The sequence below is a fragment of the Besnoitia besnoiti genome, chromosome V (genome assembly GCF_002563875.1).
Source record: "Besnoitia besnoiti strain Bb-Ger1 chromosome V, whole genome shotgun sequence".
Lineage (NCBI taxonomy): Eukaryota > Apicomplexa > Conoidasida > Eucoccidiorida > Sarcocystidae > Besnoitia > Besnoitia besnoiti.
Genome location: NC_042360.1, coordinates 1545752 through 1570455, shown reverse-complemented (window position 1 = coordinate 1570455; position 24704 = coordinate 1545752). Strand labels below are relative to the sequence as shown.

Sequence of the window (24704 nt, the reverse complement as noted above, 5' to 3'; positions counted from 1 at the left end):
CAGCGCGGCAGAGGCGCCTGGCGTTCCGCATGCAGAGGAGGCTTCTCTCTGTAGACCGCGCTTCCCCCGCAGCAATTCTCTTGCCAAGGGTTTCTCGTGAGAGTGAAAATACGTCAGGGCTGACCCCGTACGCTTGTCCCTGACCTGCGTTTCCTCATCAGTCGTGCGACTGGGCAGATCTACATGCACCTATGTATGCATGTATGTATGTAAATATAGATATTTATTGACATATTTTCATATGTAGATATTTCTAGGCACAAGCGGCTACAGAAATATCTGGAAGATTTCGCGGACCCCTCTCTGCCTTTTTATGTCGGATAGTGCTTCTCTCTTTGCTGCGTTACCGGCATGTAATTATGCTCTCATTCTTCGGGCGGGGCGGCTCCATCCGTACGGAGAACGTATACACATGTATACACATCTGTCTATACGTCTACTTGCGAAAGCATCGGTACAGTCGCGAGAGCGCCGACGTATTCGTGCCTCTAGTCAGTACCGGTGTTGCCTTTTGTTAACTCGTCCTGTGGCGGGTGCTTCGGGAAGCGCGTGAGGCTGGTCGCGTTGAGAAGAACGAGAAGGCAACTCAGCGCCATGGCGGAGGCAGCCACCAGGGGGTGTACGTACACTCGGGGATAGAGTGCGCCAGCAGCCAAAGGTATCCCGACGACGTTGAAGCCTAAAGCCCAAAAAAAGTTCCTGCACAAGAGGCAAAACACAGAAAAAGAACTCCAGTGCGCCTCGAGGGGGGCCCTAGAGGGGAGGGGATAAGGCGTCCGCCCTCTTCTGTCCTCCGGGTGAGCAAGAGGCTACACAGGAATCGAAACGTATCTATCACAGATAGAGATAGTGACCTTTTTGAGGGCTCCTTCAGAGAGACATCCAAGTATACGCAAGCAAACTGGAGACCTCGCGCGCGCATTTGAACCCTGAACCCTAAAACGACACGCACGCGTCTGCACCGCGCGTCCTCTCTTCGGCCCTCGCGTGGGTTGGCACTCACCAGTAGATGATCTTTCGTGTTTGACGCGCGAGCAGGAAGAAGTTCACGCACTGCCTGAGCGCGTCGCCCAGCACCACCACGTCTGCAGACAGAAGCGCTGCAGAGGCGGAGGCTCCGATGGCGATCCCGGTGTCGGCTGCAGCGAGCGCAGGCGCGTCATTGATGCCGTCGCCCACCATGCACACTCGCCGTGGTGTACCTGAGGCCTTCCGCATCCGCGCGCCACATCGCCAGCTCGCCCGCGCGCGGCCACAGGCCCTCCGGCGCGCAGGAGGAGCTGCGCCCGCCTCTCCGCTGTCCCCTGCGTCGGCGGAGGCCTCCAGGCGACCGGCTAGGCGCCTGTCTCGAGTCGGGCGCCGCGGCGGGTGGTCGTCAGGAGCGTCTCTCGCGAAGCAGCGAGCGGCTTTTTGAAGTTCCGCGACGAGTCCGCCCGCAGCCGCATGTAGAATGGAGCCACAGCCGCTGGATCCTCTTGGGATATCCGCCTGCTTCGCTTCCGCTTCCCTGTCGCCGGCAGCCAGGCGGCCTTTTGCAGAGTCGCCAGCGCCCCTCTCGCAGTTGCGGAGGGGAGACGCCGACGCGTGGCGGCCTGAAGTCCAATCGCAGCGAGGCGCCACCGACGGCGCCAGCGAGGCAGAGGGAGTCGACAGGCTCTCTGCGGCGCCGCTCTCATGCAGCTCGTCGGTGACCGGCGTGTAGAGCGACAGCGCTCCCGCGCTTCTTTCCGAAGCCCCGAAGACACGCAGGCGCCCAGCGAGCGGGCTCAAGCGCTGCACGAGCGTGTGTGGACTTCCGTTCAACCACGTGGAGGCTTTAGTTTTCTGAGGGAGAGAGGGTAACCCCGTTTCCTTCCCGCGATTCTCATCTGGTGCCTCAATGGAGACTGAAGCTCCATCGTCGGTGTATGCGGAGACCAGTCTGCGCGGTGCGGCCTGCGCTCGATTTCCGCCTTCGGCTGCCTGCGCGTCGCCGATCGCGGCTACGCGTGAGTTCTCGCGGCGCTGCAGCGCGCGCACAAAGGCGGCCTTCTCGTGAGGCAGGACGCCGGCGACGACGTTTGCCTCGGGGATGTCGAGAGCGCGCGCGACGCGGCGTGCCGTTCTCGCGTTGTCGCCGGTACACATAAAGACCTCGAGGTTTAGTGAGTCGCGCAGAAACGCAATCGCCTCCTTCGCGCCCGCCGAGAGCTCGTCGGCGAACGCCACGGCGCCGAGAAAGACGGAGTCCGCGGCTGTCGGCCGCAGCGTTCGTGGCTCGCCAGCCTGCGGCGGCGGGGCTTCACGCGCCCGCACGACAACTACCGTGCCGGTAGTCTCTTCGTGGTGTTTAATCCAAGCCTGAAGACGCGTGAACCTCTCATATGTATCGGGACTGAATCGTCTCCAGATCTCACATATACGCGCCCTACTTTGAGGACGTGTATTGGCGCTCGCGCTACCACACGGAAAGCGACGAGGCGTCGACGCGTTGCGAAGTCGACGCTCCTCCCGTTTCGTTAGCGTTCACATATATATATATACATTTCTACATGTATATGCCTATAGATATATTTATCTTGGCACTAGGGTGTGAAACCAGCACATGTTTCGTTGCGTGTATATATGCAATAATATTGCCGGTGCAACTCTCTGTCTAAACCGATATATTGAAATGATTACGCATATAAGCGTATATACAAACGGCGTGTGCGTCGCGCGTTGAAGCGGCCAAAGATTTCGAGAGAAGAGTTCTACTGAACCCAAGAGATTTCTCGCTGCTCTCCATCCTAGCCGAGGACCGGCTAACCTCCTCTTTACCTGGACGAGCCTGTCGTCTTCTGCCTGTTTGCTTTCGTCCGCGCGGTTTTCGTTCGCATTTTCGCTTTCGGCAGCGCTACGCGAAAACCGGGATCCGCTGGTGACATCCTGCGTCTCTTCGTTGCCACACTGAGGCGGCAGCTCTTCTTTTCCCTCGTGCTTGTCTCGATTTGCTCCCTCGTCTGGAGGCGCAGAGCCGCGTGTGCCGCGCGCGAACCGCTCCGAGCCTACGAACAGCTGCAGCACGGCCCCGCGCCCGTTGTGCGACTTCTTGCCTTCTGCTGGAAGCGTCGCGGCGACGCCTTCTCCGGGGAACACCACTCGTTCTGCAGGCCGAACCAGATCGAGGAGGCTGAGCGACGCCGCCGCCTCGGCAGGCACACAATGGATACCGCTCCCCCGGGGAGGCGAGCCTACAGAGAGCGAGTGGTGTCGCGCGGCGCCCACGGGACCTGGCGGCAGGTAGCCAGGGAGAGACGCGTGGGGCGGGGAATCTTCGCATAGGCTTTCGCCGTCGAAGCAGCACGGAAACGCCAATGTTTGCTCGCGATCTGAAGAGTCGAGCGCCCCCTCCGTCTCCGCGCACGTTGTCTTCTCGTCGCCTGCGAAAGAGGCGGGCGAAAGCGGCGATGCGTCGTCATTCACTTGCTTTGTCGCCGCTCGCGCCTCTCTCGCTCTCAGATGAGACGCACTCAGCGCAGAATGACATGCGGAAGGCCACAGGGGCGCCTCGCTCTCTTGCCTGAGTTGTTTGAGGCCCCTTTCTCCCTGCAGCGCGAGATAAAACTCGGAGATGCCTCGCGCGATGCTGTGCTCTACGCCGGCCTCCGCGCTCGCCAAACTCCACCAAAAAGCCTCTTCTGACTCAGTAAGGTGCCTCAAAGCGACGCCTGCGGAGTACGCGACGCTCGCCAGCGACTCGGTCGCCTGCGCTCTGCTCAGGAGCCACCCGGCCTCCCTCGCGTCTTCGCCGCTCCCCGCCTTCAAACAATGCCCAGCGTCGTCGCCGACAGAACAGGAACAGAAAGAAGAGAGAGAAGAACTCGAAACAGAAGCTTCCACAGAAGAAGCGACAGAAGACAAAAAGAGAGGGAGGCGTGGGGCCCCGAAGCAGCACGTGGAGGACACGGACAGGGAACGACATGGAGATAGGAGAGGCTGAGGTGTCTCTTGAGGAAACCCGTCTGCGGATTCACGGCGAGGATCACGCTCCCGCCGAAGGGCATGCGACGCCCGCGGCACGCAGGACGGAGTCGAGCCGCCTGTCTTGTGCGACCGGTACAAAGGAAGCAGACAGGCTTCGATGTTGCGAACCGACAACAAAGTCGCGGCGACCTGTGACGCACACAAAGTCCGCAGCCTTCAAATAGTTTGTCCAGCGCCAGACGCAGAGTACGGACCCGTCCCCCAACTCCGCCTTCAAGTGGAAATATACATTCATCCATACTCACATACGTACATGCATACGTGCATACATACATGCCGACATATATATATATATATATATGTTTATCTATGTATATGTGTAGGGATGCGTCCTCTGCACGGCTGATCAGAGATGTGAGCTCGGGTCTGCCCGCGGACACAGGGGCCGCTTCGACCTAAGGGCGGTCGCTGAGGCTGCGGCGCGAGAGCGTCTGCGCGCAGGTATGGCGCATCGTAGGCGGCGAGGGCGGCGAAGGCGATTTCCTGCTGCGTTTTCGCGGGCGCGCTTCAGCTCCACGCACCTTCATGTTCCCCGTCGTCACGGTACCGGTTTTGTCGAGGACTGCGGCGGCGAGGCTCCCGGCGCTCTCCAACGCCTCCGCAGACTTGACCAGCACCTGCCAGTGGGCGGCGCGCCCCGACGCGGCCGCGAGAGCTGCGGGCGCGGCGAGACCCATTGCGCAGGGGCAGGCGATGCTGCAGACGGCGACTGCGAAGCGGAAAACGAAGAGGAGTTTCACTAGAAACAGCCACACCTGCAGCGAGAGGTCGGCGGCCAGCGGGTCGCCAGCGGCGGGGAGCTCGGCAGCAGCCTCAGCAGCGGCCTCGGCAGCACCCCCGCGGGACAGGAAAGCCGCCGCCGGCGGCGTTCCGCGCGAGGGACCGGGCAGAGCAGCAGCCCCCGGGAACGACAGAAGGCCAACAGGCAGCTCGCCGGGTAGCAGCACTGCGTCGTCGTTCTCTAGCGAGGCGAAGAAGGTCATCTGGTTCGTCTGCGACGGCGCGGCGCCCAACAGGCCCACGGCCGCCGCAGAGACCGAGTTCGGCGGCGTTCGCCTAGCGCCGCTTTCGCCGGCCTCGGGAGTCTCCTTAGGCCCACGCAGATCTGCGCCGGGTTCCTGCTTGTCGCCTCCACGGCCGCCTGCGAGGCCTTCGTGAGGCGCCGCCGAGGTGATCGTGGGCGCCGCAGGGAAGAAGACGGCAGCAGACCAGCTGAGGAGAGTGAGGAAGACGACGAGGAGAACAAACGGCACGAAGTAGCGAGCGAGTTTGTCTGCGAGGCGCTGCACAGGCACCCGCGCCGTCTGCACCTGCGACGCCAACGCCGAGATCTGACTCAGCACCGTCTGGCTGCCGACCTGAAAATAGCGGATTCGAACACCAAAAGCGCCCAACGAACGGGACGTAGTCCGGGGGGTTAGGGGGTAGGCACCTGCCGCCGGGAGCAGATTCACTTATATGTGAAAGAATATGTTTGTCTATGTATATGAATCTAGGTTCAGATGTAGGTTGGTGAAGCGACGGACATGGGGCAGCGCACAGGCAATCGGTAGGAAGCGCGCGTGCAAAGCCATGCAGCCGCGAATCTCTAGAAGGCATCTGTCCCAGGAGCACCAGCGCAGGGCTCCCTCAAGCGGGCACACATCCTCAGGATTCTTTTCCTTCATCCTCGTGGAGATTTAAGCACTTGGTAGAATGCGTAAGCACTGCACCTACGGCTCTCAACCTCCAGGGCGAGCTCTCATAGCCGCGGGGAGGATGAGCTAACCACATGCAACTGTGCACACCTCCATCCGGGCTCTTCACGTGCCTGGGTAGGCAAGCGTCCATTCAACTCCAGATATACAAATATGTATACACATAAATACACATATGTATACATGTGCACTCGCGTACAGATATGTATGTATATATATAATAAATGGATGCATCGGCGGATACAGGCGACGGTGGCGCTGAGGCCCTGATTGCTGTCTGCGCAGGCAGGCAGGTTTATGGACCAAATTGTATTTTCTCACGCGTGTGACGCGCATGCGTAGCGGAGCGAGGCCGCGGTTTCGCGAGCCTGCGAGGAGACAGTCCCCCGCGCGCCTGAAGATGCACTTTGCCTCTCCCGTCAGCAACTGCTCGCCCACGCGTGCAGAGGCCTGAAAATCTCATTGACGCGGAAGGAGACACACGCAAAGCAGCGAGATCGCGAGAGAAATACAAAGCGTCTGTGGTAGCCGCATCACTAAGCTTAGCCGCGCCGATGCTGAGAGGTGTAACTGCAAATGAAGCTGAGTATATCTGGGTATTTGCATAGATCTACAGAAGTGCATCGCAGTCCGTGGGCGAGGCTCTCTCGCACGGATAGATCGCCTGCGGTCGTGATAGAGAGCCGCGCGGCGAGCCTGCGAGAGCGTGGAAAAGGCGATCATGACACGAGGCATGGCGCAAGCGACGCGTGCCAGCGAGGGGCGTGTCTCGAAGATTCCTGTCTCGTTTTTTCGCAGAGACCTCCCGCGTCGAGCGTGGAAAAGGCATGCTCCGCATGCGGTGATTTCATATGGAATTCAGCAATCACGCAGAGTGGTTGAGGCCTCACCGTGAGGAGCTCGCCGTCGGCTGGCACAGTCGCGTCGGGCGGCACCAGGAGTGTGTCGCCGATCTGAATGAGATCGACGGGGATTTCGCGCGTTCGCTCTGTCGAGGCCGCTTCGCCTGCGTGAGGCGCTCCACAGCCCTCCGCAGCTCCAGGCGGCGCCGCCACGAGAACTGCCGCGGTCGGTGCGGTGTCTAGCAGCCTGAAGATACCCCGGGACTCAGCGTCAAAAGATAGGCTTCGAAGGAGTCTGGGGTTACTGTCGCTTGGCAGCGCGGACAGAAACCGCTTTCAGACGCCTACACACGCACGCGCGCCGCAGGAATCCTGGGTAATCAAGTCCCACTGGAAGAACGTGTTTGCATGCTAACGGCCGAGGCCCCGTTTGTCTGTGCGAAGCTGCAACGCCAGCCTCATCCAGCTCGCTGGCGTGCTCCAAGAGGCAAAGCCATGAACTCCAAACGCGCGTACGCATCCACGCGCTGGTCGGGAGTGCCTAAGTTCAAAGGTCAGGGCTAAGGTGTAGTCGGGAGCAAATACCCACGCAAAGACGATGGAGCAGTGTCTCAGGCTGGGGAGGAGTCCGACAGGATGAGGCAGCAGCTGTGGGGTCTTTGTGTTTCGCCCTGCGCGACTTCTCGTCTGAGAAAAACCTATAAAAACACTGTCTCTGAGGTGATCACTCCACGGACGATGCTACCGATCAGACTAGCATATGAGTTGTCGTTTTCTCTCGCTCTTACGATGAGTGAGACCGGGAATCCATCTATTACGTGTTGCTTTCCTCTACCTTCAGCATGTATCCACGTCTCCGGAACGCGCCCTTCGCGGCTTACGACGGCCCTCGCGTTGCGTTTTGGCATCGGTAAAAAAACGAAACTTTTCTGTTCATTTCGTCTTCCCTTCGCTCTCGCGTCCCTTTCATCTCGTGACGCTGGCGTACCTACTGATGTTCTCCAGCGAGCACGCCTTTGCCCTCTGCTGCAGCAACTGAGAAAACGAAGAATCGGAGAGGCGCATTTCACAGCAAAGAATGTCCCATGAACTGGAAATGTATTTGCCATACACAGGCGAGCGACAGAATGTGTCGGCGTCTACAGGGGCGGCCGCGAAAAGCACCTGCTCTTTACCTCAATCTCTGGTTTTCAGAAAAACGTTCCGTCCACGCGAAGAGTAACCTAGCTCTCTGATGTGGAATTCGAGCTCTGAATACCCGAATGTTGAGACGACAACGCGTAAGACTGGAACTCTCGTCAGTGGAAGCGGGGCACTGTCTGGATATACAGGATGATCATCTTGATTCGTATTGGTAGGGTTACTCCACCACCGACTTCTATCTTACATGGTAGCTTAGCGCCCATATCTGTATCTTCCTATCGGATCGGTTCTTCTACGCTTATACTATTTCAACAGGCGTACCGACTCCAGCTTCCACGGATATATGGCACGAATATCTGCGTTGAAGCTGGAGTCGTTACAGTTGTTGCGTGACACAACACGAAATCCGTATACGTTGCTGGCACACCTTCCCGATGAGGAGGACGGTGGTGAGGGTGGCGCAGGCGTCGAAGAACGTCGGCGGCTCGCGCTCAGCTTGGAGTGCCGCCCGCAGAAAGAATTTTTCATCCGTTGGGCTCCAAAGCGGCGGTGGCGCCTCGAGCGTCGTGAGCAGACGGGCTCGCCACTCGTCGCGGGCGCGCGGAGGGAAGAAGACGTGAGAGGCGAAGCTGTAGAGAAGCGAGACGGACGAGTAGGAGAACGCGAGGTTCGTGCTAAGTGCGGCTAGAGAGTCCATCGTCGGGAAGCGCGCCATCCACGCCTGCAACGGGCAAACCAAATGGACTCCACAGGCGCTCCCTCGTCAACGCCGACAGACGCAAACAGCACAGCTGCGTCAAAAGACTCCTCAGCGCTTGAGCAAGCAGATGCAGTCGCGGCAGGGTTTACATTGTCGCAAGCATCTATGCATGTTCGTGTCTCTGCGTGTGAATGACGTTTCCTCGTCTGGGAACTTTGTCTTTCTAGCTCGATCCGTACGCCGCTACAACCCTTGCGAACTCAGTTGTACCGCAGCCTGGCTGTGACGCGTCGTAGCGCATGCAAAGGAAATCAGAGCTGAGGCATCTACATATATATACATACATACATATTTGGGTTTGGATCCTACATGAATATGTATATATATATATATATATATATATATACATATCTATCTATTCATGTATTTTTATATATATGGCGATTCTCGTGATAGTTCGAGTTACATCCCGCACGGCATGTACAGACGTATTCACCGCCTTCTTATTTCCGCACTTTTTTCAATTCCTGCTGAAAGACGCGTCCCCAGAAAAACTGGACAGGAATAGTGAGCAGAAGCATGACGAGATTCGCAAGCCCGATGCCCGGGATCAGCTCGAACCTGACAGAAGGAAAAAACTCAGACTCGAAGGAGGACGCGAAAAGCCTTTAACAAAGTTGCGCATATGCAAACAGGCCAACGCCTTTCGTAGGGATATCTGCAGAGGGCAAGCCGATGCATGTCCGCACGCAGAAGTCGACAGACGTCCTCGGCGAATCTACGACTTGAGAGAGAAAAGTCAGTAAGTGACGGCATCACATGCGAAGGACGAGACTCTGACACCTTCACAGACGCGTGCGTGTATCTGATGAAGGTATAGAGTAAACCGTAAATCGAAGGGCTTCCATCACGCAAGGCAGCGACACGGGAGAGGACGGAGATCTCCACATAGGCAAATAGGCGCAAGAGTCTGATCGACGCCAGCGCTGCTTGCAATACATATATATATATATATATTAGTAAATGTATACATATACATACTTGATATATATGTAGTATATATACGACGTATACGTATGTATATATATGTATGTATATATATGTATATATATGTATGTGTGTATCGTCATGTGCTGGCATCTACGACCGCCCAGGGCGTGGCATTCGCTTTCGTATGCCGTAGGCGCGTGAGACGCGTAGATCAACACGATCTAAGCCCTGCATGTGAAGTAAAAGGCGTGCGCGCGAGTGAGCGGCAGCTTGGCTAAAGCCGAATCCACGCGAGCGGAGACTCCTAGCCCGGTCTGTCATCGAGCTGTCCTTGAAGTCAGATACTGACAGGCTACAGCGGAACGTCCTGTATCTGTGAAAGGCGTCGACTGCGGGCGAGAGTGTTTCGAAAGATTCCGAAACCGCGTACTTTAGTGGAGCCGGCAGACCGTCCATGTGCACGCCGAGCGAGAGGAGAAGGACGATGGCCGCAGGAGCCATGGAGAGGCGAACGTTTCGCGACAAGCTCGCGAGACGCCGCTGCGACTCTTGGCGCTGAAATAAACGACCAAGCACTCGAAAACGGCAATCGTCGGTAGCTGGTATCCGCACCGAGCCTCGAGGCCGCACCCCCCCCTTGGAGGTGACCCACGGAGTTGGGAGGCGCAGCAAAAGACAAAACGAATTAGACACCGGGTGAGGAAAAAGGATACATGCAAGGCGAAACAGCGCAGACAGTCATGCAGTGCGTCAGCGAGGGCGAGGCCGATATTGAAAGTGATATCGGTTCAGTGAGATCGAGGTTAACGACCGAAGAAGCATGCGGACGTGGGGACCGAGAAGCGGACAGAAAAGGCTAGGCTGCGAGGGGGGCCGGAAAATGACAGAAGCAGGAATCCAAGAGACATCCGATCTCGACGCATGTCGTGTCCAGCACTCGCCAACGCACAGGCATCCACTGAGCGCATCTGCGAATCCATATAAGTGTATTGGTATGTATTATATGTATACCAAGGCGTGTATACGTCCTTATAGATGTGAGTACGTATGAGCATATGTATTCGCGTGTAGTAAAAGACAGCTGTAGACACATGTGTACGTTCACATGAATATGCGCAGAAGCTCAACCAACCCCTGTGTTTGCATGGAGGACGAAATGGGTGCACAGAGGTGTTTGAGCCTGCCCATTCTTTTTTACTTGGGCTTGCAGCGGGTTACCGTCCAGCACTTTGACGTTGAAGCCCTTCGCCTCGACGCAGCTGACGATGTGCCTCGCGCCGAGCTGAAAAGGATTGTAGTGAATTTGAAGGCGCGCGGCGTCGCCCTCTTCTTCCACTACGCACGCAAAAACGCCATCCAATCTGCGCAGTTCCTCCAAACGCGTCGCGCGCCGCAACTCGCGGGAAGAGCTTCCGGCCTTGCCCGCCTCTCCAGGGAGAGCGGAAGTCTTCTGGCTCTCAGCCGACGTCGCAGGGCAACAACCCGAAGAGCGAGACGCCGAGGAAAGGGATCCGTCCCCAGGCGCAGGGTGAGGCGAAGCGCGGCGAGGCGTTTGCGGAGACGAAGAAGCAAACCGGGCATTCGAAGGTGTGCCAGACGCTGGCTCAGATGCCTGTTCCAGCCAAGGCCTCACTCGATTCCTCACGCTGTCGTGGATGCTCAGGAGAAGCACCGCAGTTGCCTCGGGTTTCTCAAGTTCTGCAGCGCCCTCTGTGTGGGGAACTTCGTTGTAGGAAACGGTTTTCGAAAGACCTTTGACTTTCACGGATTTCGTCTTTAGTCGATTCTTCAGGCCGTCCTCTGCGCGGCCGTTCCCGCCCCCGCTCCCGCTGGCGCCGTCTTCGCCGCAGTGTTCCTCGCCAGTTTCGTCGCGGCTCTCTCTGCCTTGGCTCCGGCGTCCCTCCTGCTCGCTTTCGTCTCGCGCACCTTCACACTCCCCGCCGGAAGGCGAAGTTTCTGAATGAGGCCCTTTGCTGCCTCGGGGGGTGGCCTGTGGAGGCGAGGCTTCTTGTTCGCGTGCGGGTTCGCATTGAGCCTTCGCGTCGCTCGCCGCGGAGGCTCGCACCCGCCGCGCGAGCCCCTGGAAAGCCATAGGGAAGCTGCGGAAGCCCAGTTTGTTGATTTCGTCGCAGAGTCCCTGCGGCGTATGCATGCCCGAGTCGAACTCGACTGTCGCGCAGTTGCGGATGAGGTCGACGGCGACACGCGACACGCCGGTCATTCGCGCGAGACGTCGCTCCACGGCGCCTGAGCACGCCGCACAGGTCATGCCCACGACGGAAAGTTGCCAGACAGAGCCAGTCGCGGCGCGGGTTTGCTCGCAGCCCCGCGGCTTAGGCACAGTGGAGACAAAGCAGGCGCGAGGAGAGAGAGACGCAGTGGGGGCGGAGGCGCGGCAACAGCCTACCGCAGGCGCCGACTCCCGCGGAGAAGCCCGCGACAGCGCGGGAGTCGCACGCAGATGAGTCGCTTGAGGCGGCGTGCGTCTGCAGGGTGACTGTGACTGAGCCGCTTCAGGTGGAGCAGTCGTACGCGATGAGCGCGAAGCGCCGCACGGAGGCGGAGGGTGAGGCGGCGACCCCGTTCGCGGGGTTGGACGGCAGCAGCTCTCAGACGAAGAAGGACGGGCCGGAGGTGAGCGAGGCGCCGAGATGGGGGCAGCACGAGGAGATATAGACGGTTTATAGCCCGCCTGATTCCCCATTTTCACTACAAGCGGGGCGTACACGCGGCGTTAGTATTACGGAAAGGGGTTCTGAGGAGAAGGAAACGCCGCGGGGGGGGGGGGGGTTGCCTCTGAAATGCATGTGGGAGGGGACCGGCTCTCAGAAGAGCCGTTGCGAGCAGTGGAAATCTATGTACGCATGCATGCACATCTATCCGTATGGATATTTAGCTCTTCAAGACCTGTGAATATATGGTCAGCGCGTCAGAGTGTATGGCTACCTTCCTTTGAAAACAAGGCTTCGCGGGGCTGGCAAAAATGTTCTGTCCACGGTTTCACCATCAATTGCCTCCGCCAGGTCTCTGAGAGCGGCAGCTTCTATTTTCCAAGCGCTTCCCGTCGCACTTCTGGCGAAGTCTACAGCTCGTTCCTGGAAAAACATATATATATATATATATATATATGTCGATGCCGCCTTATAGGAGAAAAATCAAGAATGTAGGCTCGAATTGGGCCAACGGCTATGCTGAACGTACCACCAAACGGATAGAACAGCTGTGTATGCTCAAAAGGACGGCAAATGCAGTATTTTGTCGCAATTGCGGAGTCACATCTGCAGTAAAACTCCTGCCTACTGAGGAACACGTGAATACCACGGCATGCCAACATGCGCGGCTATCGATTCACGATTGGTGATATATCAGGAAAAAAGGATGTTCAGGTCAATGTCACCCATACGAGCCCGTCGTCTTGTTTTCGAGGTGAAGGGCGCTCTTTGCCGTCTATTTGCCACGAGAAAAGGCTCAAACCACTCTTGTGATTTGAACGATCACAACACTCCGTTAGCTGATTTAAAATTCAGGTATCCATGTATACGAACAAAATATCATACACTGTGACTCCAAGAATGCATATGGACCTGGTATCTATCGCTTTTTCCATAACTCTTTGAACAACGGCGCGAATCCAAGACACAAAACGAGAAGGAGCAGGAAGCGAGCGATAGGTGACGAGAAAAGCGGCTTTTTATGCAAGCGGAATACCTTTTGAAACAGTAGGAGTGTGGATAGCCGAACAGCAGTCTAGAGAAAGGAAATCGCAGAGTGTTGCAAGGTGTGAGCGCGGCGGGGAGCTGCGCTTTCGCGGCCTCCACAGATGCAGATATGCGTAGCCAAAAAAGGGACAATACGAGCGAGTTTAGATGTCGACTCAGCGTCATCAACCTGTCATTGCATGCCCATGCAGATAAAAGCGTCCTTTTTGTGACGTCCTGACTTAGCTTTCACGTGCCGTTCGTCGAAGCAGCCGTTGCCTCTTGTACTGTTGCAGTTCGTGCATCACTCGGAACAGGGCTAGCATGACTCCAGTTTTGTATGCTTATGTAAATAGATAATATATATGTAAGATAGTGTTGAAGTTCTGTAGACGCCAATAGTTGGACATTGCAATCTCTGCAACTCCGAGGCCTTCCCCTAGTTCCGGCATCGCGTAAAACAGGTTGGTCATCTGCGTTAATGCCGCACATTTGAAGTCATGCGCAGCTTCACGCATAACGAGGACGCGTTTTCTTAAGCAATGCTCGGCTGTGATTCCCACTCACACTTTCCGGGTATTCTTCTCTCCTTGAGAATGTGTTTCACGATTTCTGTAGGAGGCCGTCTGACCTTTGAGAAATAAGAGGAACGCGTTTAGTATTCCCCGTATAACGGGACAGCGTGTTCAGCGCCCGCTTCACGTATAAAGCAAGGAATTTAAATGAAGGCTGAATGCATTCTGCACTTGTTTGCAAGCCGCTGTGGGAATGAGCCCAGAAGCTCAGATTTTGAGAGATCCGCGAATTCAAACTCCGTCATCGAGGCAGAATCGACGCGAGGTGCAGGATCCGCTTCAATTCAGGAAGCGCTGACGTACCGGGAAGGCAGCCTGCGGGTGCATCTTCATCCTTTTGTATATCTCTGCGCATGTCTATCTATAATTATGCCACTTGAAGGATGCCCGTGTACGCGTGTGCCGCCTACAGCTTTAAAATCCGTGTTACCGCTAAACCGCGTATGCATATGCATATGCGAGGCTGAACACGCATAAACGCATGCATGCATGCATGCTCTCGAGTACAAACATATATGTGCGTGCATGCATTGGCAGAGGAAAAAGCCTTTGCTTCCGGTCGCTGCGACTCCTCGTCTGGGTCCTTCACAATGGTTGAGAAAATGAAAAAAAGGCGTCCCGTCCTCCAGTGGGCGGCACCGAGGCCACTCACCGGCAACTTAAATCGACAACCCGGATGCACGTTAAAAAACACTTTGCCACAAGCTCACAACGCAGTCAGCCTTGCCCTGCATATCACTGTCGACTCACGCGAAAACGAACCAATAACAGATACACGAACAACAAAAGAACCACAAACAAAGCACAAACGGAAAAACACGTTGACAAGCATTCCTCGCGACACTATTCTGTCAGTTCATGCTGTCGCCTATATACATGTATACATATACAGTATGAATATATATATATATATATATATATATATATATATATATATATATATATATATATATATATATATATATATATATATATGCATAGGACAGCGAGGCCAGTGCCCCTCTCCATTCAGAGGCAGGAAGAAAGAAAAAACTAGAAAAGTAAACGCTCACGTGGCCACGTAGTCTACAGCGGCCACACATTTTCAGCAAGAAGAAGCAGCGAGGCTAGCGCATCCTTTCATTCAGAAATCCAGCAAAATCAAGAGGAGCAGAATGCGCGCGGTGATTCATCCTTATTTCTACACATCTTTTCGCAGAGTCTAGAAGACGTACGAGACGAGAAGTACGCAGACAGTGGCGAGAGAGTTCAGTCGACGCGTTGCGACGGGTGAGGCTGCGACCCAGAATACCCGCTCGGCGAGTTGAGAGGTGAGAACGGATACGCGGACTGCTGCGACGCTTGCGACAGCGCGGCAACGGGAGGCGCAAATCCAGGAGTTACCGAGTGGGGGTGCCAAGCTTGGTCCTGCGAAGAAAAAGAGGAAACAAATTTCGAAACATCCCACTCCGACATGCTCGTCTCATATACACGCCGAACCACTGAACCTCCAGCCATAAAAGAGCGCCCCTTCTAGGCCCGACATCCCTCAGTGAACAAACCAGAGAGAAAGCTACCCGTATTAGATCTATCCGCCTTCTCCATGCAATTCAAGGGAACACCGTAGACGGGGTAGCGGATGCGTTCTCGGGGGAAGCATGCAGCTCTTCCCCGTCTTTATGTGCCGGAAGGTCTTCCTGCGATTTTCAGATTTCCATCACTGCTCACGTTGAAGAGAAAAGGTGGTTTACTACCGTCAGGCGCTCTCGTAGTTGACGCTGTCAAGGTGTGCCGTGTCAATCGACTGACTGCATTTCCAATTTCCAGATTCCCACCCTCAACAACTGCGAGTTGCGGGACTTTCCCTTTTTCTAAAGTTTTACATCGACCTACTCCTCGTGAGCTCTCGACGACTCCCGACGGGGGTCCGCCCGGCGCAGCCGGTTGGGGTCCAGGGCCCGTTGCAACCGCGGTCGTAGGGCGCGGAGACACGGTCGTAGGGCGGACCGACATGGCCGGCGGGCGCGGGGACAGGGTGGCAGCTCCGCTTGAGGAGATGCGGTTGAGGAAAGACTCGGACTGTCTCTCGTAAAAAAGTTTCTCTTGTGGAGTCAAAGCTTGCGTTTTCCGCGCGAATTCTTGGAAAGGCACGTAACCCGCGGGAGTTAGAATCAGCGGGTCCCCGGAGACAAAAGGGACCGCGACCTCGACGGGCTTCTCGACCCGCCGAACGACATCGTACGGCTTCTCGACGACCACTTCTCGCGGGACCTGATGGAAAAACGAAAGACACACAGGCGATCTATGTCGCATTGCTCCGAAGCTACACAAAACAGAAAAAACGAATCTGAGTGGGCATGCAACTTGCAACAGCGAAGCCACATGACGCTGCCTGTTCCTGCTATGATACAAGTTCTTGTCAGAAACCAAGTGCGGTTAAAACATCTTGATTCCTGAGCCTTGAGCGCGTCGAGTCAACTCGCAGAACGAGCCTTCCACAAAGAAACATCCTTCCTCTGTGCAGACGAGGGCCTGCCTTGTGCTCGGTGTACGTTGTCGCGGACCGGATGAAAATTCTTTTTTCTCACCTCCACAGGCACGTGCTCTTCTACGATTCTCTCCGTCGGAACGGGAACTGGCCTCTCGATGTACCTGAAAAACAGAACCCTTAGCTCAGTAACGCGAGGCATTTCGGCTCCTCGAGGGCGAATACGCTTTTCGCGGCTAGCCCGCAGTTCCTCGTCGACAGGCAGGCCTTCGTACGTTTGCACGCGCAAGACGACCAAAAAGAAAAACAAAAGCCCTTACTTAGTGACGTAGATCGGTTTCTCAACCTCCTGGTAGGTCTCTTGTGGCTGGGGGGTGGGGACTTTCCTGAGAGAAACGAAAAAAGGAAATTCGAAAACGCCGGCTCATCGGCACGCATACCCGGCCACACGCGCGCATGAATGCAGCGAAACAGACATCTAGGACACTCTCTTCTAGGGCTCCAAAAAAAGACTCACGTTTACGAATAGGCGGCTACGCGGGCGTATCTACCTCATATGAGACGAAGCGGGTCAGAGATGTCTGGTAGTTCTCACCGTTCGATTTTCTTTTCAACGCGGACAAACTTTTCTCGCGGGACAGGCTGTTCGATGTACTTTGGGACTTCGATATAGCGCGGCACCGGTACTTTCACAATCTTTTCGACGAACTGAAGATAAAACGCATTTGCAGACACTGTGCCGATGCACTACTGAGCCAGAACGTACGAACGATCTACACGCATGTGGACGTAAATGGGTCTTAAAACCTTCTGGACGAGGTATTCAAGCCCAAGCAGGCACATATGCATACACACGCGGCGGTGTAGACGAGCGAAGAAAGAGAGCTTATTGAAGGGCGCGTGCATACATCCAGAGAGAATGCCCCCGACAGGGAAAACAACAGATCTAGATACACAGGGATAGAGAAACCGTGACGAGAGTCTCATCGGTGTGTAAAGACACGAGCTCAGAAACCAGCGACTTTGACTCACCTTCTTCTGCCGCACGTGGACGATTTTATCCACGGGCACGTGGCGAATAACTTTCTGCGGAACGGGGACTTCGCGCTCGACGTATTTGATTTCGACTTTGGGCACTTCTACAATCTTCTCGACTTCCACCTGGACGCACGCCGATTGAGAGAGAAAGGCTTGCATCTTGCATGCAAAAGAACAACGACAAATCGTGCAGCAACAGCCATCCAGCTCCAATGACAGGAGTCATAGCAGACGTAACCAGGCACGCAACACCAGTCAGATAACAACAGAAGCTAGACTCCATGCTGCATTTACTAAAACGGGCTCGCGGCGATGGATGCATACAGGCATTCAGAGAAGGCCCGAACCAGGAAAGAGAGAGCGGAAGCACGAGGAAGAGGCAAAACAAGAGAGAGTAAAACTGTAACGATCCCACGGAGACAGACTCGTCGCGTGGAGGCAGGGAAATGCGCGCGTGTATCCAAGCATGCAAGAAGAAGCGCGGTCATGCGTACCTCTCTGTATTCGATTCGCGGGACTTCGATAATCTTTTCCACTTGCACAATCTTTGGCGTTTTGATGATGCGCTCTACCACCTCAATCTTGGGAACGTGAACAATCTTCTCTTGACGAATAACTTCGTCGACAGAGACGATTTTCTGTTCAACGACGCAGTGCGGAACCTCGACGACCTTGTCAACGTACTTAACGACAGGCACCTCGACAATTTTCTCCTGAAAAAAATACAGACAGAGAAAAGAGACTGAGTGACGCAGAGAGGCCCGCACCCGCGTGGGCTTGCTGCCGCCGAAGAACGACGCGAAAATGCGTTCAGTGTATATTCCCTCCAACTCTACACAGCATATTTTCACGCATACGAACGCAACACGAAACAACGACCGCGTTTCATCCACACACGAGCGAGTGCATGCATGCCCGCAGTGGGAGGCGCCTGAGATATATATATATATATATATCAGTGAATCAGTAGATGTATGCACCGACAAATACATACAGATACGTGCGTGCATATCCGTATAGAGAGTATTCTCGCTGAAGCTGAGCCAATAATCAAACGGATTCTCACCTTGACTTCGATTTTCGGGACTTGAACGACTTTTTCTTTCCGAACGACCTGCGGAACTTCCACGACGCGCTCACGCATGACGACCTGCGGCACTTCAGTGATTTTCTCCTCGTAAATCACTCGCGGAACCGTTATCACTTTTTCCTAAAAAAAAGAACGCGGTTAGACGAAAAGACGAAGATGAAACGCTTAATCCCACCACTTTTCTAGCTACACAGATACATTCAATATGGATGCAGGACATATGTGTTGTCCTCATACCATATACACATATACGGAGAGCTGAGGCAAAGCATCCGTGTCCCTGTCATCGTGTCGTGCAAGGCAGGGAATCTCGGAAAGTAGCACACCAGTCAGGTAAACACAAACCAAAACCATCGCAGATGTATATATATGTGTGTGTGTCTACTTCTTGGGTGCCTGTCTGTCTTTTCTTGCATATTTCGGGCACGTTCGCAGCTGCACCTCTTCGCCTCTTTATCACCTTTCACGCCGGCCTGGGGACCTCCCAGTCTCGAGAATGTCGTGTCGCCGAGGGCTGCTTCTGCCTACCACGACTTGCGGTTCGCAGCGGAGACTGTCGGGGATGTAGACCTGCGACAGCGCGTCGAGCTGTCTGCTGCTCCTCAGCAGCGGGGAGGCGGAGCGCGACGACCCCACAGCGAGCGCCGCGTCGCCCGCGAGGCGCTCCCCGCTCTGCGAAGTCACCAGCGCGACGTCCCGCGCCGAGGCGTCGTCGTCGGACTGGCTTCCGCAGCAGGCCGAGGCGCACGAAAGCGACGAGGCTGCGGCGGCGGGCCGCTGGGTCGACGGCGCATCCTGCGTGGAGATCAGTTCGTGGCCGCGGCAGTGAGCGCCGGCTGGAAGCGCCGCTCTCTGCTCGCGCTCCGCCCTCCCCCCGCGGAGGTCCCTCTCCGCCTCGGCGCGCACTACGGCGCCTCCGCTCGCTCGACTGAGGCCTGCAGCAAACCCCGCGGTGGCCCCTGCGCCAGGCCCCGGAGCCGCGAGGATGGAGGCGAGACTCGGCGCAGCGAAGCCCGCGAAGGCCTCCGACGACGGCGAAGGCGCCGCAGCGGTGAACCCACTCAGCGACGGCAGGGGTTGCGAAGCGTGCGCGAGCGTCGCGTGTGGCGCGAGAGGAAGCTCGTTTGCCGGCGCCGCCAGCGCCTTCTTCTCCGGCAGGCAGGAGGTGAAACGCGACGAAAGCGGAGACGCGGGGCGAGGGGCCGGCGCGTGTGGCGCGCCTGTCCCTTGCTCCGGACGCGGATTCTGCGAGCGAGCTGCGTCGCCGCGCGAGCTGAGCGCGCGGGTGTCCAGCGCGCCGACAAACGGCTCGCGCTTGGCGTGCGCGGGCGCGAGCGACGGACACGCTTGAGGCTCCAGACCCAGCCGCCGCGTCCCGTTCGACGCCTGGCGACTGTGCGCGCTGCTGGTCGTCCCCTGCAGCCGCAGGCCCCGGACCGCAGGCGGGTGCGCCGCGGGCTGGAGCACAGGCGAGAGGAAATCAGAGGACGGAGAGGGGAAGAGCGACGTGAGCGAGGGCTCCGCGTACGGCGCAGACAGCGGCGAAGTCTGAGACTCCGTCGGTCTGCGCGACACGGCGACTGTCGAGGAGACAGACGGCGGGCCGGTTCGCGCACGCAACTCGCCGCCGAGGCGGGGCGGAGACGCCGGACCTGAGCTCTGTGACAAACTCATCTCGGCCGACGGACAGTGCCGAAGCATCGGCGGAACGCCGGCTGGGGACTGCAGGCTAAGAGAGGCCAGCGAAGCCGCATCCTCCATCTCTCTCTCGCGCGTGGGTTTGGGGGTTACGAACACTGGCAGCGAGGGGGTCCACGAGGCCGAGAAAAAGACGTAACACAAAGAACTCTCTGGCGTCGGCCGCAAGCGGTGCGCTTCAGCAACGTCAGGGAAGGCGAGAATGGAAAAGACGCGAGGGAGAAGTTAGAAGAGACCAGGCAGAAGAGGGCGGAAGGGAGGGCCGGCCTCGCCTGTACCGTCCGCCGGAATGCGAGATGTGCAGAGAAACGCGGCGGAAACACAGCCTAGAAAACATGAGGTTATGGGCCCCTGTACAAAGCGGGAGTATTCAAGCAAGTGGCTGAGACAGATGCAACAATGAGTGTTTTAAAGCCGAGAAAACCGACGTGACGTCAATACACACGCTACACCTGCAGATGCGCACTTAAGAGCGTAACTGTACCTCGTGGTGAGCTAAGAACACGGAGAAATCAAAAAGAATTGACAGGTGACTCAATCGGAATATTGTGGGCCTCGTTCGTTGCTCGTATCGTCTCCAAGAGTGTCTGTTTCCTTTCAAATCGTCGCAGCAACGCGCTCGACTTTTCAAACCGCGCGGCGGAAACCACCGCCGCGCAGTCATGCGGTGAACAGAGCCACCGTGTACCAGAACTTCGGAGAAGCAGAAAAAGCGAGGAAAAAGCAAAATACCCAACGCAGCAAAACTGCGGGAAGCATGCGGATTCTCCCTCGTTTCGGCCGACTTGCCTCGATTCAGCGAGAGGCGGCAAGATGAATTAGCAAAAAAACGTGCACCAAGAGGGCGCGTTGACTCCGGACGTAAAAAATTGAGGAGACTCTCCTCTTGAAAAATGTCCTCCTTGACAAATAATCATTGACAAGCGGGAAATACGGAAACTCAGAAGGCAAGCGAAGGAAAAGAAGAGCGGCCGTCAAGATTCAGACCGCCTAGAAGAGGAAGCGGTCGTGCCAAGACGCGCAAAACTGCTACCGGCGAAACGGTGAAGCATGGCGGCGCCGCCGACGGGATGTGCATCAGATACTGCCAAGATGCGAAAAAACAAAACGGAAAAAAGAGTGTGTAGACAGGGGACTCAGAGAGAAGGGTCGTCGGTGGAAGAACTCCTCGGTGAAGGTGCTGTCTCTGCTTTTTCGCGAATTACGAGCGATGCGAAAGCGCAGTGGCAGTGAGGTGCGCGGCCGGGAAGACAGCTGGCTCGCAGCATGCGAAACACTGAACAAGAATTAGAGGCCCTGCGGCAGCCGAACCGTTTTTCTCGGGACTGTGTATCGTGTGAAAAAGATGGTCTCATGTGTATGCGTGTGCGACGCGGCATGGTAAGAGAGATGGCCCGAAGACAAGACGCTCAGGGCAGACACAACCGCGCCTTCGAGCGAATGTCCCCTCCACGCGCGCCGTCGCGCCCGCTTTCGCGATTCGGGTGCTGCACTTGTCTCGCTCGCTTTCGTTCTCGTTCCTTTCCTCTAGCTTCGTCTTAGTATTTGTTCTGTGCCCGCTTCGGCGGCGGCGTGTCTCGCGTGTAGCTTGCTGCTGTCTCTGCCGCTGTCCACGCTCACTGCTACACGACAGCAAGAGTTTCGCTCGTCTCTATTTGCCGACGTGCGGTCTCCCCCTCTGTTGCCTCATATGTCAAAACACAACACCCTGAGTTATCTACATCATCTCTGCCTGATGTCCTTCCTCCTGCTTTTTCGCGTGTCATGCGCGTGACGGCGATTCCTGGCGACTTACAGGCGTCTACAGCTCTTGTAGAATGTAGTTTAATGCATGGCACTTCAGCGACGACGTGATAGCGCGTACCTCTAGACACGTTACAAGCGGCCTGATGTTCACATGTGGATTTCTCGGGGCTTAGGAAGGCTGAGAAGCGACTGCACTGATTTTCTGGTTGGCGCCTGACGTGCCCGAGGCGCAGAGCAAGTCCAAAATCGCATCCCGTCATGTGTCGTTACACTCATCATGGCTAGACAGCCACGCGTGCGGAGATAGAATGCGGACTTCACATACGCACCCTAGTGATGATTTACTGTTTTCGCCCAGACCATTGCGCCTACTGCCAGCAAGCGTTGAAACGAAAGAAGACGTACGCAGTCACAGCACAGATGTCAACTAACTTTGGTTACCATATCTGCACTACATTTCCCAAGATATGGCGACACGATGCCACATGCCTTCGAGACGGCAGGAAACCTCACTGTTTTCATTGCTCGGTATCCTCTCAGCAACTGCGGAAGTGCTGGGCGCACTTGTAACTTGTTTTTGTGGAAAAGAGTGTGGATGAGCAAGCCCCGGCTCAGCGCAGTACGAGGCTGCTACTGGAGTCTCTTGCCGCTCATGCCCCCGCGAGAGCCGGGGTGGAATACATGTCTTCGTAGATATTTTGCGGAATGCCTTTGAGTCCGTCAAGAATTTCGTTCCATTCGTCGAAAAGCGACGCAAATTCCTCAGGAGTACAAACTTTCCATGTGGCTCCGACATCGCTGGCATCGCAGTGGCACTGCGTTCCGCCGATTCGCGTTAGCACAGACCAGGCGAAGAAGTCGCCTTTCTCCATTTCTGGATCGTCGCCATAGTTGCTGTCAAACTTCCGCAGTTCTTTCGCTTTCTTCATTGCACCTTCCAGGGCCTTAAGCTGACTTTCTTCCAGCAGATCGAGGAATCCATAGTAGGATATAGTAAATGGGAAGTACCACACGGGCCAGTCGAATGATTCCGAGCGAAAGTCCTCACACTGTTTGCGCCGTTTCGAGGAATCTGAAGACGGCGCGAAATCTTGATCTTTGAGATTTGCCAAATATTCGCGTCTCTTGACGTGCCACTTGGGATTAATGTCTGACCTCCACAACTCGAAGAAACGCAGATTGCAATTGTACTGGTCGCGAAACGGTCTGGCTTGCTCCTGTTCTAGACGCTTTGACCAGATTTCAGTCGACTCTTCAGAATCTTTCGTGAACCCAAGCACAACAATATAAGATCGCATCGACTTCACGACCTCTTCGTTATCGGGTTCACCGTCCCTGTCATTGTCGAGGAAGTCAGCGAAAATGCTTGCCACATGAGAGAGCGCAGAATCGCCGATAGAGCCGGAAGCAACGATCGGCACGCCAAAGACTCGGACGAAGCGAACAAGTCCAACAGTGCGAAACATGCTTGTTGGTGGAAACGCGGCGGCACCAGTGTACACGAGCGAAACGTCCGGTTGCTGCTTGAACTCGTCCATGGAAAACTCTGGCACGTTTGCGCAATCGCTGGTATCCTGATCCGATTCCTCCCCGTTTGGCTTAGGGTCATCTGGAGCCGCTGAAACGGCAGTAGGACCTGCGAACAGGTCCTCGCAGCTTTGCATCAGCTGGAAACATGCGATAGCCAAGCATATGCATGCCCCCGTCAGGCCATGAAGAAAGCCACTTCGAGGCCTCCAGCATTTCTCGGGCATCCCGCCAAGTCTACTTGGTAGGTGACAGTCCGGCAATGCGGTTCTTCGGATTGCCAGATCCGTACGAGCTTGCCGGAGAGCGTCCATGGCGGCGCGAATTCCGGTGTGAGAAGGGATCGGCAGAGATTGACACCGACCAGAGCACAATGATGCAAAGAAACGGCACCGCCGAGTAACACTTGAATTCAGGAAAGGAGTGGAACTACCAGGACGACAGTGCGATAGCAAGGGAAACACCCGCTCGTTTGATATTTTTGAGATGGGCCGGGGCCGGGTCTTTCTGATGGTGCTAGAATATCACATATCGCAGCTTCCCTGGCAGCATCCACAGCCATGCTCGTTGCGTCACGTCTGACGATTGGGGGGGCGAACTCAATTCACGCAAACCACGGGTACCTAAACAGGCGGGGCCGACGTTCACGTGAATTACCTTCTGCCTCTTAACCCCTTTTTTCCTTTGAATGTTCGATGCATGTTTACTGCGCCTTTTTTGAATTCCGTCCGTTTACAACAGTGACTAAACTACAACAAACGTGCGAACGCAAGCTGTTCGTATTACCTGAAACGCGATGCCACGGTCTCTGAGGTCCTACGCCACGCGGACGCAGTCTTCCATGGAATGAGGCCCGTGTGAGGAATGCTACTACCAGACACTTTTTTCCAAAGGCATGGATCTCCCGATTGTCTATGGAAGCAAAGGTCGGTTGGCAGCGCCCTGGCAACCGGCCCAAATTAGAAGCATGGGGCGCTGTTAGTAAATCGAGTGCACTCGATCACAGCGGTACCTGCGAACGACAGAAACCTTTGAGCTCAATGTGGTAGTCCCTCCAGCGCGGGCCCACTGTATCGCGCGTGAGGATGAAAGTTGGCGCTGCCGAGCATGACAAGTCCTTTCTCATTTCAGTGTATCGCTGCAGGCCGTTTGAGTGCGCCTGCTTCATGAATCTGTGTTTCGCGGCATATCATACCCTCTGCTAAGCAGCTGTACAAGCAACTTCATTTTAGAGGGGCCGTGAGAGATATCATCATGTGAAGAAGCGGACACGCTCCCACGCCTGCTGCGCCAGAGACAACAACAGACGAGAACGCCTCAATCCCTCCTCTACATTGTTGGCCTCGGCAAGCAAATCAAAATGCATGAGACCACGACATCTGCATATGTCGGGCATACGGCTTCCGGACGTAGCTCATTCGTGGGCCGCGCTCTACCAGTTAGCTTATACCGCTCTTCTTTCGCCTCTGCCGCCGTATTCGAACAGAG

General features: G+C 55.9%; 3 protein-coding genes across 3 annotated transcripts; all 3 read right to left on the bottom strand.

The window, feature by feature from the left end:
* Nucleotides 1-488: 488 nt before the first annotated feature.
* Nucleotides 489-12081, bottom strand: BESB_060420 (uncharacterized protein; the record flags this gene model as incomplete). Its single annotated transcript, XM_029364456.1, has 11 exons — nucleotides 489-699; nucleotides 1004-2340; nucleotides 2800-4134; nucleotides 4527-5363; nucleotides 6024-6152; nucleotides 6593-6791; nucleotides 7533-7579; nucleotides 8115-8408; nucleotides 8903-9008; nucleotides 9808-9932; nucleotides 10576-12081. 11 exons carry the CDS (start codon nucleotides 12079-12081, stop codon nucleotides 489-491), a joined length of 6126 nt encoding a protein of 2041 aa, XP_029219164.1.
* Nucleotides 12082-14898: 2817 nt separating this feature from the next.
* On the bottom strand, nucleotides 14899-20006 carry BESB_060410 (alveolin domain containing intermediate filament IMC9; the record flags this gene model as incomplete). Its single annotated transcript, XM_029364455.1, has 9 exons — nucleotides 14899-15057; nucleotides 15523-15900; nucleotides 16218-16281; nucleotides 16438-16503; nucleotides 16713-16825; nucleotides 17150-17278; nucleotides 17650-17868; nucleotides 18222-18365; nucleotides 18774-20006. The coding sequence occupies 9 exons, from the start codon at nucleotides 20004-20006 to the stop codon at nucleotides 14899-14901; spliced, it is 2505 nt and encodes an 834-aa protein (XP_029219163.1).
* Nucleotides 20007-22339: 2333 nt separating this feature from the next.
* BESB_060400 (uncharacterized protein) lies at nucleotides 22340-23353 on the bottom strand (the record flags this gene model as incomplete). Its single annotated transcript, XM_029364454.1, has 1 exon — nucleotides 22340-23353. The coding sequence occupies one exon, from the start codon at nucleotides 23351-23353 to the stop codon at nucleotides 22340-22342; it is 1014 nt and encodes a 337-aa protein (XP_029219162.1).
* Nucleotides 23354-24704: the final 1351 nt, after the last annotated feature.